Source organism: Pan paniscus, chromosome 13 (assembly GCF_029289425.2).
Source record: "Pan paniscus chromosome 13, NHGRI_mPanPan1-v2.0_pri, whole genome shotgun sequence".
In the NCBI taxonomy this organism is placed as follows: domain Eukaryota; kingdom Metazoa; phylum Chordata; class Mammalia; order Primates; family Hominidae; genus Pan; species Pan paniscus.
The window spans coordinates 142,659,226-142,672,741 of record NC_073262.2 but is presented as its reverse complement, the minus strand read 5'-3'; the positions used below and the strand labels follow the sequence as shown (position 1 = coordinate 142,672,741).

General features: G+C 44.7%; 1 protein-coding gene across 1 annotated transcript in view; it reads left to right on the top strand.

Annotated features, from left to right (window-relative positions):
• The window catches only part of NDUFA10 (NADH:ubiquinone oxidoreductase subunit A10), a 68,573-nt gene that overhangs the window by 5,637 nt on the left and 49,420 nt on the right, over window positions 1-13,516 (top strand). The window contains exons 2-6 of the mRNA XM_034955516.3: window positions 1,382-1,550; window positions 2,310-2,525; window positions 4,760-4,846; window positions 8,529-8,650; window positions 11,701-11,780. Of these exons, the coding sequence (XP_034811407.1) occupies window positions 1,382-1,550; window positions 2,310-2,525; window positions 4,760-4,846; window positions 8,529-8,650; window positions 11,701-11,780 (674 nt within the window). The remainder of the gene's footprint in view (window positions 1-1,381; window positions 1,551-2,309; window positions 2,526-4,759; window positions 4,847-8,528; window positions 8,651-11,700; window positions 11,781-13,516) is intronic.

The window sequence follows — 13,516 nt, the reverse complement described above, 5'->3', positions numbered from 1 at the left end:
CTCCTGTTTTATTTAAATTTCACTATAAAGTATTTTAATATTTTTGTGTTTTCCTGAGTACTTAGTATTCCATAATATGGATATGCCTTAATTTTGTTTAACTATTCCTCCGTTGTCGGACATTTAAGGGTTTCTATTTGCATTTTTGATGTTACATCATACTTCATTGAGCATCCTTATAGGTCAATCTTATGTATATACTCTTTGAATGGATTCCTAATGCTGTAGACCCAGTGTCCTCTAGGTTTCATTACCATTAGCAGTTTAGGATGGTACTCATTGTCTTGTCCTAACTCTGTAATCATTTTTTAAATTATTTCTCATTTTGACACATGAAAAACTAATGTTTCCTTGTTAATAGTCTTTTGTTTTTTTGTAGCAAGGTTGACCACTTTTTCATGTGGTTTTTGGCTATATTTTATAATTTTAAAATAAGCTGTGCGTTTTTATTCTTTGTTTTCTTATTGTTCTGTACAATTTCTGTATATAGTAAGGTTATTATCCCATCATATCTGTTGAACTTTTTCAGTTTGTTTTACTTTTGGTTATGTTTCTTTTCTTTTTTTGGAAGGAATGTTTTCACTTTAGTGTGGAGAATAAATTGGGATGCTGGAGACAGGCATTGAAGCAGGCCTTTGCCTTGTAGATGAGAGGTGTGAAGATGTCTACAGAGTCAGCACATGGCATAGGGAGGTGATGCAGTGTCCAGAGAGTTTGGAGAGTTAGGATTTTGTGTGTAATTCTGCAGTTGAAGGAAGGAGAAAGGTATCAAAGACGACACTCAAATTTGCTCTCTTTTGCTTGTTAGGTAGTGGATATTCCTTGCTGTGAGGGAAAGCAGATTTGGGGGCTAGGGTATGGATGTTGCATTTCACCTTAGCTCTGTTACCTTCAGGTGCCTTCAGGACATCTAGATGGAGCTGTCTAATAGGCAGTGGGGTAACTAGGTCAGGACCTGGGGACAGAAGCTTGGATTAGAGAAATGTTTTTTATTCCCTTCCCTTCACTCCTGAGCTTCCCTCCATCCCTGTCTTTCTTCCTCCCATCTGTCCGTCCATCCATCCATCCATCCACCCCTCCCTCCCTCCCTCCCTCCAATTTTTATTGAACATAGTAAACATATTTAATAAAAATTTCAGGCATTGTTCCAGGGCCTGAGGATTTAGCAGTGAACAAACAGTATATCTGCCTTTAACGAAACTTACATGGACAGAGTGGTGGGGGATAGACAGATAATTAAACAAATTAATAGGCAATGAAGATGTAGATGTTGGCATTTTTATCACCAAGAGGTTTCTTGGTATTTTTACCTAATAGTTACTAATGCCTACAGGAACCAGAGTGGTCACAATGTGCTGCTGTGTGATTTTGTGTTTTTCAGAGAGGAATTCATAGCAGTGTGCAGTGCAAGCTGCGCTATGGAATGTGGCATTTCCTGCTTGGGGATAAAGCAAGCAAAAGACTGACAGAACGCAGCAGAGTGATAACTGTAGATGGCAATATATGTACTGGAAAAGGCAAACTTGCAAAAGAAATAGCAGAGAAACTAGGTATGATTTTATATTACACAGAATGATACCTTTTTCTCAGATATATGGTTGCTTATTTCAGTGGTTTTTCTTCAATATTAATATTAAATAATATTAAATATTTAATAATTGGGCCTAAGGTGGGTATTTTACATTTTTGTTTATTGAAAAAGCTGTTTTATAAAGCGAAACAAGAAAAAGCTGTTTTTAATCTTTTATGTTTGGAAAATTTGTGAAAATCCATGCTGGTTGTCAATTTGAATTGGAATTTTATGTGGGCAGTGTAAGCAGGGCACTTCCACGTAAACTGTCGTGTTTGAGCTTTGTGACAGCCTCTGAAATAGAGCCAAGGACGGTACTCACTCACAGATGGGTGTACTCCTCAGTGAGCAGATGCCACATAGCTGGGTCCCAAAGCCAAAGTTAGAGCCCCTTCCTGACTCCTGGTGCAGCTGAGTGTCCATTGTACCTTTCTGTAGCACCTGCATGACAGCAGCTGCCCGCTAGAGGGGGCTCCTGTGGTTACAGGGAGCAGTCCTTTCAGGAGGAACCTGGATAAGGGCACTGTGCAAGCTCTTTCGCTCACATGCTTGCTCGTATATGTTGTGTGTTCCCTTCATACGTGATGAAACCCAGGCATGTAGGTGACTTTCTCTAGGTCTTTGGCTCCATCCCTGGCGGTGAGATTTGGGCGGGCTGTGTGTTTTGGCTAGTCCCCACTGCTCCCTGCGGGGAGTGAGTGATGTGCATCAGACTGCATCCAACTGTTTCTCCTTTCAGGCTTCAAGCACTTTCCTGAAGCGGGGATTCATTATCCAGACAGTACCACAGGAGATGGGAAGCCCCTCGCCGCCGACTATAATGGCAACTGTAGTTTGGAGAAATTTTACGATGATCCGAGAAGCAATGATGGCAACAGTTACCGCCTGCAGTCCTGGTTGTACAGCAGTCGCCTGCTGCAGTACTCGGATGCCTTGGAGCACTTGCTGACCACAGGTGCAGTATTTCTGGGCAGTTAGATCTGTTCTGTACTTGAACACTATTCTAGAATTCAACCACGTTAAATTGCCACTGAGTCGAGCTTTCCTTTAAGGGTGTTTGATGAGGTGAGTTCTGTCTTTCCAACAAGATCATGAATTTCTTGAGATTGTGTTATTTTTGCTTCAGAATTAATTTAATGCTGTTTCACTATGGATACTGGAGTGAGATTTATGGATTGTATAGAATTCTCAAGGCACTGCTTTAAGCTTCTATACTTACATATTCATTTATATATGAAATGTGTCAAAACAAAGGGGAAAAGAGAGCACAGAAGTGTCCAGGAGGAAACGGGATCACACTTATGAAGACTGTGCATGTGCCATGCAGACAGAGATGTGGATGCCAACAACTAGGGTTGTCCCGGAGGGCCCAGAGATAGGCCGGAATCACCATAAAGCCACGAGGCAGACGTGAATCTTGATAAGATGACGGGGGGAGGCAGAACACACAGGGTCCCATAGGCCAGTGCAGTAGGGGAGGATGCTTCCCTTGAAGGTATCCAAAGCAGAAAGGAAGAGCTGTGTACTGGGGAGCCTGGGAGACGGAAACAGGGATCAGAAAGTATAGTTAGGAGAGGAAGGGAAGGTGGATGAAAGGGCATGAACATGGACTACTTGTGTGCAGAATGAGGTTAGGGTCCAGGGAGGGGTTACTGTAATCATTTTGGGAAACAGCAGTGCATGCTAGACATCCTGAGAGTTGGACCACAGATGCAGTGCCAATTTTTGGTCAAAGCTACCATGCCACGGCGGTCCTCAGTTCACAGGTAGCAGCAAATGGCACATCTGTGTGCGGAGAGAGGGAGATGGGTGGATTCTTAGGGCCTTCGTGTCTGTTTTATATTGCAGTGCTTGCTGCTTTCATTGATTGGCAGTGCCCCTGATGAGCTTCTCACACACAAGCTCAGCCGCCACTAGGGTTGGCTTCATGGGGTCTGAGCCGTGAGAACAAGAATGTGGTTTTCACTGGGAGTGGCCGGCGCACGGGCTTCTTCTCAGAGCTGAGCTAGGAGCCGCTGCCTATGCTCCTTCAGGTCTCCACGGATGCAGTGTGTGTCCATGACACGTATCTACACAGTTGTACGGCGGTGGAGTTATTGTCTTGCTTTGAAAAAGTTGAAAACATTTTATTAGTGCTTCTTTTTTTCTTATATGAACGTAAACCCTGATCTTGGTTAGTGTTACTCCTAAGAAAACAATGTGGTGTGCTGTTTCTGGTTTGAGGTTCTTTACCAGGAGCCAATCCAGGAGCTGATGTCGTAGTGTGGACTTCACACTGACATCCGGGCTTACTCCACGTTCTTTTTAAAGCATTCTTCAACCCTGTCTTCTGACTACTCATTTCTTAAAATGAAAAAGAAACATTTTACTTGTTAAATAAAACCTTGCTTTTTTTGGTGCTATAGTAACCTATTTCCCATTTAGAAAAAAAAAGTGCAGCTTGCTCCCATCTCAGTATTCTTGGGGCAAATTGGAACTGGGTTAACGTATTCATTAAATATTTAGTGCATGTCTGCTGTGTGCCAGACCCATTCTGGGAGCTAAGGGCGCCACAGGGAGGGAAGCCTGTGTTTTAGTAGAGGGATGAAGACTCGATGTGGAAACAGGAATGTCTTGCCCCAAGTGAGTGGTGGCTGCTCTGAGGAAGGAGGCTATGGGGAGAGGCTGGGTAGGAAGATTAGGGGAGGCCTCTGCCCAGACACAGCAGGGCTGACTGCAAGGAGGCTGGCTGGGGACCCTGGGGACTAGTGCTCTGAGCTGCGCAAGTGTCCGTCGGGGCTGCTGTGATAGTAACACAGCCAGTGAGGCTGGGAGTGGACAGAGGTGAGGTTGAGAAGTAGCCCAACATCAGTAGATCTGACTGGAATGGTGGGGGCAGGAGCAGGATGGGGGTGGGCACCGTAGGGGTGGAATACGTTATTTAAAAACAAGCACTTTTTGTATTAACTGGATGCTTTCTGTTATAGCTGACTTAATGAAATGATGTTATATTGCTCAAAACTGAAAAGATACTTCAGTTTTTGAAAATGGTTTCCCACTTACAAACATGTATATGTTCTTTTCAGTATTTTGGTGTGGAAATGGAATTGTAAATGATTGTTATTTTCTTTTTTCTGAAATGCGGTGATCAGTTGACAGTGCTTTGCTATCTGTCTGATTTTCAATTTCTGTTTGCCTATGTTTAAACAGGACAAGGTGTTGTGTTGGAGCGCTCCATCTTCAGTGACTTTGTGTTCCTGGAGGCGATGTACAACCAGGGATTCATCCGAAAGCAGTGTGAGTCAGCATTGCAGACCCACTTCTGGGTGTGTGGTGCGACTTTGCAAAGGCTGTGATAGACTCACCTTGCACTTAACTGTGTTTATGAATGTCTGTTAGATAGATGAATAAATGCCATTACTTAATCGGTCTCCGCTGGAAAAAGGAACTTCCTAAGTATCTTCCACCCTTTCTCCCTCCTGAAATAGGTGTCTTTTGTGCTATCATGTCTCCCTGTGAAAGCAGATTGGAGCCCTGGACCTCAAACACACGCAGCTTAAAGTGCAGCCCCCACAGCCTCCCGTTAGAACCTCCCCTGCTCTTAGCTTGCCCTAGCAATACCTAGGCTGTAGCTCTAATTGTAACAGACTTTCCAGTTTCTAGTGTGTGATTTTGATGAATTGGGATGTTAGCCCTGCCAGTTGCCAGCATCATCACAGTGCTTCCCTCTGACACGCTGCCGTTTTTCAGGACAGTAGCTTTGTGTTGCTGTATTGGGGAAGGTCTGACAAGTGGCAAATGGAAAGGAACAAAGACCCCCTGGTTTGAAGCAGGCTGACCTTGAGGAGTCAGGGTGGGGTTGGGGTGTCTGTGACTAGGACTGTGTTGGGCGGTGCGTTGAATAGGCCTGGTGGATAGTCTGACTGACGGCATTTTCATCTGTAGACTGGGGTGGCTGGAGCCAGTGGAAAGCTGGGATCTGGGAGCTCAGAGGAAGTACTGTTGATTAATGAAAGAGGAGGCCGAAGCAAGCCAGGTGACCATTCTGTGGAGGAGGCGCCTGCTTCTGGCTGCTTGTGTGTCCTGGTGTTGCCGGTACTCCACCTGTGAGCTTGCCGCCCGCAAGAGCACTGCAAGCCCGTGCTTCTGATAGGGGCTGATCCTCCCTGGACATGCTGAGCAGCGGGTCAGGTCACCAGCAAGTGTTTCTGGAGTGCCTGTGGTGTGGCAGGCTCTCTTAGGTGCTAGGGATATGAATATGAAGAAACTTAAGACAAGGCTCCCACGGGCCTGGGGTTGGGGGCTGTTGAACCAATGGGGATGGTTCATTGTAATAAAGTGTACTTAGCACTCCTGAGCATTACTCCTGGGTGCTTTGGGGGCACATAGGAGAAATGTGTAACCGGCTGGGAGATGGGATAGTGTCAGGGACAGCTGTTTTGATGAATGGCCTGTCATCTGTAGCGCAGTGGGAGTGAAGGACATGTGGGGATGGTGGAGAAGCCTGCGTCTGCCACAGGCTGGTGGTGGTGTCCTATAGTGAGGGCTGGGTGCTGGGGGAGAATGATGCTGGATGAGGCTGCACGAGGAAGGAGCTGCGCCTCGGCGAGGATGCTTGGCTTCTGTCCTGAAACTAGTGAGGGACCACTGGAGGATTTTTAGCATGGCAGAGACATGGTTAGATGTAAGTTTAAAATGGTTGCAGGCCTTCATCTGAAGGATGCATTTGGTGAGGAGAGACGGAAGGGGAAGGAGCCTATCTGGGAGGAAATTGGGGTGGGACAGGCGTGCACAGCAGGGAGGCTGCACTGGGCAGTGGGAGTTGCCGCTCAGGAGGGACACTGGGCAGGCCTGGGTGGGTGCTTTCCTGTGTGCACAGTGGGGAGTGGCGTGGACCTGCCCTGGCTAGTGGGCCGCTAAGGGGGAAGGATGCACAGGGGCAGTGGACCGATGTGGCTTCATGTTTGGGTGTTGGATTCCTGAGTGTGAGGTTCCCATGGCAAGGTGGCAGGAGATACCTGTCGGCATCTGCTGAGTGTCTGCTGAAGTCTGAGGACTGGCCTGGGCTGGAGTCTGCAGGCGTTGGGGGTCCAGCACTGACCGTGAGCATGCTTTCCTTGGGAGAGCCCAAGGGGTGATGGGGGAGGGCTGAGACCAGATCCTTTGGGGACCATTTCTGGGGTGATGAGACCCCCACTGAGGGATTGAAGCTGAATGATCAGAGGTGCACAGGAGGAAGCAGAGGGGATGTGGGGAGGGTTGGTTGTTGGTGTCACATGTGCTGTGACTCTGATGGGAACTGAGAAGTGACTGTCGCGTTTCACCTTTCGGGGGCTGGTGATGTTAGCCAGAGTCGTTTGAGTGCTGGGCTGGGGGAAAGCAGATCATGTTGGCTAAAGGACAGGTGGCATAGAGCAAGGTGGGGACCACCTGAGAAGTGGGTGTACTGACAGGACTAAGGGTGAGGGTGGGAAGCAGGGTGAGAGCAGACTCGGTGAAGGGAGGTTTCACCTCAGCAGCAGGAGAGACCGGCCTGCTACCGGTCCAGCAGACCCGAGGTCCCGTGTGCTCTGCCTGGCTGCGGGTTTGTGTTTGTATGCTCAGGTGAACGGTACTCCACTGGCAGCCTCCATCCTTTGCTTTGTCACACCTCCTCCTGGGTGGTCTTCCTTGTTCTTTAGCTCATGCCGTTCCTGACCCTGAGCCAAAGGCTCATCCCACAATTGCCTCTAGAGTGAGGTTACTAGGAATGCTCACTGGAACTTTTTTTTTTTATTTAATTTTTAAAATTTTTATTTATTTATTTTGAGACTAGGTTAGGAGACTGGCTAATGTTTGTATTTTTGGTAGACATGGGATTTCACCATGCTCCTCAGGCTGGTCCTGAACTCCTGGGCTCCAGTGATTTGCGCCCACCTCGGCCTCCCAAAGTGCCAGGATGACAGGCGTGAGCCACTGTGCCCAGCCCATTTCCTTTAAAGCAAAATAGTTGTCTTTCTGTGGACCCTAGCATGGCCGTCTGTCACTTCTGGAAGGTTCCACACGTGAAAAGCTGCAGAGGGGATGGCTTCTCAGCATGGCCTCTCCACATGCACTGGCGTGCACTCTCTGTTGGCTTCTGGGAGGTCGGGTGTGCATGAGCACATGCAGGTGCAGAGTGCTCTGAAGAGCGGCAGGGTTCCCTTGGGTGGCACGGGCCCTGCGGGTGCCGTCTGGATTATGCATTCTGTGTAGTGATCACTTTAGGAGAATTATTCCTCAGCCTTAGCTGCTTTCAATTTCATTTTGTCACTAAATCTGACTCAGTAGATACTTCTGTGCAGCTGATTATACTACTGAACCGGGATAAATGTAGCTTGATGATTTTCAGCTGAGTTATTTGAAAAATAAAGTATTTAAAGCTGTTCTTTATTCTTCAGAGAAGACCAGACTCTTGTATCTATTATTACTATGAAGAAATATAGTAGCATGTATACTATATACCTGCAACATATATACTGCAAGTATATGGAATATATTTCAGTTCAAAGATCACTGAACTGTGACCTCCGTCTTGCGTGACCTACGTCTTGCCTCAGGAGCAAAAGTGAACCCTTAAATGTGGCTAAGATGTGCTAAAGATCTGTCTTTTAGGATGATTAAGGTCACAGTTTAAATGCTGGTATTTTACTCTGTGTAAGTAGCTTAATTTTTCTGGGCCTCAGACCTTTGGTTTGTAAATACAGTGGAGGCGACAAGCCCTGTTTGCAGGGTTGTGGGCACCACAGCTGCTGTCTGCACATGCCCTGTGGCACCTGGAGCACAGTCACATGCCATGTGTGTGGTCAGTGCTTAGAACTGTGACCGAGATAGGGTTTGTAGATTGGTACGTGGCTTTGAGAATTGCATGTATGTTTGCCCTTTTATTCAAGGAGGAGTGTGTTTTGGAAACCCGTGTGGGGACTGGTAGGTGACAGTGCCCCTTTCTCCTATGTGCCAGGTGTGGATCACTACAACGAGGTGAAGAGCGTCACCATCTGCGATTACCTGCCCCCCCACCTGGTGATTTACATCGATGTGCCCGTTCCAGAGGTCCAGAGGCGGATTCAGAAGAAAGGAGATGTAATGCAGTTTTCAATCAAAGGCCAAGCATCTCTATTTTGAATGTAGATCAGCACTAAAAGCCCTGTTTTAATAGCATTTATACTAATTCCTACCAGTCCTCACGAGGAGAGTGACACACACCCTGTTCCCACTTGAGAGAGGGCATCTGCAGGGGTGGAGGGGAGACCCCATGGCTCGGCCTGGTGCCACAGCCTGCGGGCCTGCCGCCCTCCAGTGCTCTGCGGTCCCACTGTGGTCCCCGAGTCCCCTCAGCTGTTTAAACTTGGGAGGCTGGGGAGGGCCTCCTGGCAGAGCGTCCTCCATCCCTCTGTCACGTACCTTTCTGTTCTCTGATGAGGTTTTTGTGTCCTATTGTTTTCTTCCACATTGGAAGCAATTTCTAATATCCCTTGTCACTTCAATCTATTTAACGCAAATCGTGCCTCTCCCCCTTTTTCTTACTTACCAATTCTAGAACAGTAGAGCAGTGATATCCACACACATCCATTTACTCTTTGTAGTTTTCATTGGATCTTAATTAGGTGGCCTCGAAGCAACGCCTTTTGAAGTGACCCTGTGGCCGTCGGTAGCTCTGTTGGCAGCTTGATGGAGGATCCTGAGATGAAACAAAGACCGTCTTTGCCCTATGGCGAGTTCTTTGTTTTTTTTTTTTGAGACAGAATCTCGCTCTGTCACCCAGGCTGGAGTGCAGTGGCACGATCTCGGCTCACTGCAAGCTCCGCCTCCCGGGTTCACGCCATTCTCCTGCCTCAGCCTCCCAAGTAGCTGGGACTACAGGCGCACGCCACCATGCCCGGCTAATTTTTTTTGTATTTTTAGTAGAGACGGGGTTTCACTGCTTGTTTAATACTATGTTATTTTTTCCTGGAGGAGAATATGGTCTCCTTTTTGATACTGTGATGAAAATGCAGGGCTACCTGCCTGTTCCTCACTCTGATGCCCATCCTCAGTGCTGGAATTCTTGTAGGTGCTCAGGAAATACCTCTCTGGATGGTGGGTTCTTGTCAGGGCAACAGTAAAGCTCTGGTTATTTTTTGCTGCTCCTGAAAGATCCATGGGACTAACTTTCCTTCTCTGTTGCAATAGTAGAAACAGCGAGATGTCTATGTATGCCTTTCTATTGCCACTCTGGAACTTGTATTGTTTAAGCATATGCTTGTAAGTATATTGTATAGCTAGACTTCTAAGAACCTTCCATCAAGTGGCAAAAGGAGGGAACTACAAGTTCAAAATGTTTGTTTCTCAGTGGACTAACTGGACACCTTTGCTTATTATGCTGACATTTATTGAGAAAAACAAAGTCATACATTTAACATTCTCTAGATAATTCTTTTGTTATCTGGGAAAACAGTATTTCAAAAATAATTCTGAGGTCTAAAGTAGAGCTGTCAACTTTTTAATTTTTCCAAGTAAAGTCTTCAATACTGTCATCAGCTAAAATTACCCCATTTTATAAAAGACATCACATTATCAGTAAGTCTGTGTTCTTATTTTGATTTTTATTTCAATGCAGTCTGTGTCTCAGTATTGCACCTTTTGGGAATAACTGATAGGAATATCCGAAAACCATTTCTAGATTCTAAGAAAACAGTCAAAGTGATTAATAACTACATATTTTATCAAGTAACTTCAGGTCAGAGTTCTGAGATGGTTGTGTTATGTTGCGTGTTACGGGCTTATATTACACTAGAGTTTCTTTTATAATCAGTTAACATTTAATCTTATTCTACTTGGCACATAGCTAATGATAGAGATTTAGAATCTTATCACCTCTTTTATACTTTTGTTGATTTCACTGACTCCTCTAATACAGAGCACCTCCTATATGCAAGGCGCCTGTGCCAGGCACCTAGGAGGCTGCAAAGATGAACAAAGATGGTCTCTGCCCAGACACCAAGTCCTTATTGGAAAATAGAACTCCCAATTACTGCCTTTCCCCCTTTTGACAGAGCAATGAAGTGCAGCATTGCCTGTATCATCCTTTCCCTGTGCCCCGTCGCATTACTAGAATTAATATGTGTTCAGTAAATATTTATTCTTTGAATGATAGGGTTTTTCTTATTTTGAACAGCTTTAATGAGGTATAATTTATGCTCCATAAAATTCACCCATTTTAAGGGTACGACTGAATGATTTTGGGTAAATTTACCAAGTTGTTGCCACTCTTGCCATAATCCAGTTTTAGAATGTTTTCATCATTTTGTAGGTTGAAACCGCAGGCCTATTCGTTTCTTTCTTCCTTCCTCTCTCTCCTGTAAGTGTTGATTGAGCATCCACCCTGTCCTAGACCCTGCTTGGTGCTAGGGATATACCAGTGAGCAGGGTGGATGAGGTCCTCACCCGTGAGCTCATATGCTGATGGGGGAGACCTACAGCAAGCAAGGAGATAAATAATAAATACATCAAATAGAGGTAAATGATGTGAAGAAAACAAAACGGGCTGAGAAGATAGTGTGAAACTGTAAGGAGTTTTAAATTTTAAAACTTGCTACTCATAATTAGATTTTCAAGTTTCTGAAATTGGCATAGTGCATTTCAGATGATGAGAGAGGTGACAGCCGTAGAAAGTGGGAGAAGTGGTTGCGGGGAGATGGGTGAGCGATGGAGGTGGCGAGCAAGTTGGAGAGATGCAGGGAGAGCCAGGTGACAAGAAGAGAGTGTGCTGAGGACAGATGGCGGACAGACAGGCCACTGCCCCCAATTTTTGGTGCTCTTTCATTCCTGCACTCAGGCACGAGGCAGACAGGAAAGACAGGCAGTGCTGCTTCGTAACAGGCATCTTTCTTGCCCTAAGTATACATCTTAGAATGTGTGGAGAAAGTCACGCTATGGGAGCACTTGGGCAGGCTCAGGTGTTCACTGTAGTAGAAGGAGAATGACTCTAGCTGATGTTGGGACCCTTTACTGTCACCCCGCAGTCCCCACACTGCCCCGTGTGAGTTGTAAGAAAATGGTGCTCAGTGATTGTCTTCGCATTTTATATACGCACAGGTCAAAGAGAATGAACTCTAAATGTTTCCCAGTTTGATTTTTCTGCTTTTGTTTAGCCACATGAAATGAAGATCACCTCTGCCTATCTGCAGGACATTGAGAATGCCTATAAGAAAACCTTTCTCCCTGAGATGAGGTGAGCCAAACACACGACTGATTTATGGGGCTAAAACTTCTTCGCCACTCGTTTCTTAGGCCCCAACAGCCCAGGGAGTTTTCTGTCTTATTTACTGCAGTGGATATTGTCTGAGATGTTTAATCTGATGTTTATAAATAAGAAAAACAGGAGACATTTCAGTTTGATTTTTGTGGGGTTTATTGGTTTATTTGTTTCGGTTTGCTTATCTTGTCAGTACTTTTGCTCTGCTATATTTCTGAATTTTTTTGATGCTAGAAGTAAACCAAGCTCTATTCCATGACAGGTTTTACCATAGAGAACTTGTGTGTTTTTACTTCAGGTGGCAACTAAACATTCGTGTTTACCTAGAAGGATTGATTGGAAGTGTATTCATGGAGAAAATTCATGAAAGATAACACTTTCTCTGGACATTCTTAATTGATGTCCTTGAGAGATGTTTGGATTAGATGAAGGAAACACCACCAGACTGTTTTTCTTTCTTTTCCCCCTTTCTTTCTTTGCTGAAAGCACGTGGAAAATGTGGTTTCACTCATCCTATGGCTTGTCATTCTGCACTTCTTGGGTATATTCGTGTGTAAGGAATGTCTGCCACACTCATTCACGTCCAGTTAAACTCAGATTGTTTGAATAATGCTTGAAATGAAGATTTTTATACTATTTCTCATACTTTTTAAAACCCTAAGCCTCTTTTGGTGCCTAAAAATCTCATGTTCTTGTTGTTTAAAATTTCAAAGTAACTGTAAAGTTGTGAATAAAAACAAAAGTATAGCAATTTTAGAAAAAAAGTTTTATTTTTAAATTTATTTTAGTTAAATACTGAATATTTACAATGAACAGCCTTAGAAGATAATATTGTTAGACCATAGGTAATAATAAAATCGAAAGTGAATAAGAGAAATGTTCTATTCAGGGAGTTTTTTCTGTACCGTAAGTATTAACGTTTATGTCATCTCTGCTTGTTTGTGGTGAGCGTTTCTTTCTTAGGTGGTAAGAAGACAGGGTGGCCTCTGGCTTCCTTTTAACCTGTTGTACTGCCCTGTTTCCAAGGCCACAATACCAAGGGAAGTATCTAGAGCCAACGTGAATAAACAGCATAAACAGAGATAGTTGACCCTAGAGTTTCAGGCTCAAAAATTACTCTTGGAGATCTTCTGGCTTCAAAAACATCACTGAGAAAGAGCTTTGTCATAAGTTCTCAAATGGAGTTTCTAGCTACAGCATCAGCAAAATAATGGCTGGTTTCAGCCTGCGCACAGGGCAAGAGTTTCTTTTACTTTGCCGCCCTCATAGACTCGTTAAGCCTCAAGCATTTATTTCTTACCACTTGGTCTTGCTGTGTTTTTAGCTCCTGTTTTAGGAACAGATACAGTCTCTGTTCATTGTTAAAGTAGATCTTACCTGACAGCTCAAGCCATATGGATTGATGGGAGCCACTTGATGTAGGGGTCATTTGTCACACATTGAAGAATGAGTACCAGATGTACTCTATGCAGTATGCATTATTTTAAGTGCTGAATTGTAGACCAAGATCAAACTGCAGCTTTGTGATGGACTTGGATCTTAAAAGTTTTCTCATAGAAATTCACTATGAAATTTGGCTGAAACTATTTTGTGTAAAATTGCAAGAAACCTATGACGAGTTGTATTTTAAAATTTATTGGCCATTAGCATTTTAGAATTCAGGAGTTATTTTCCAACAGAAACAATATTAGGTTTCCCGGGCTTGTATATTT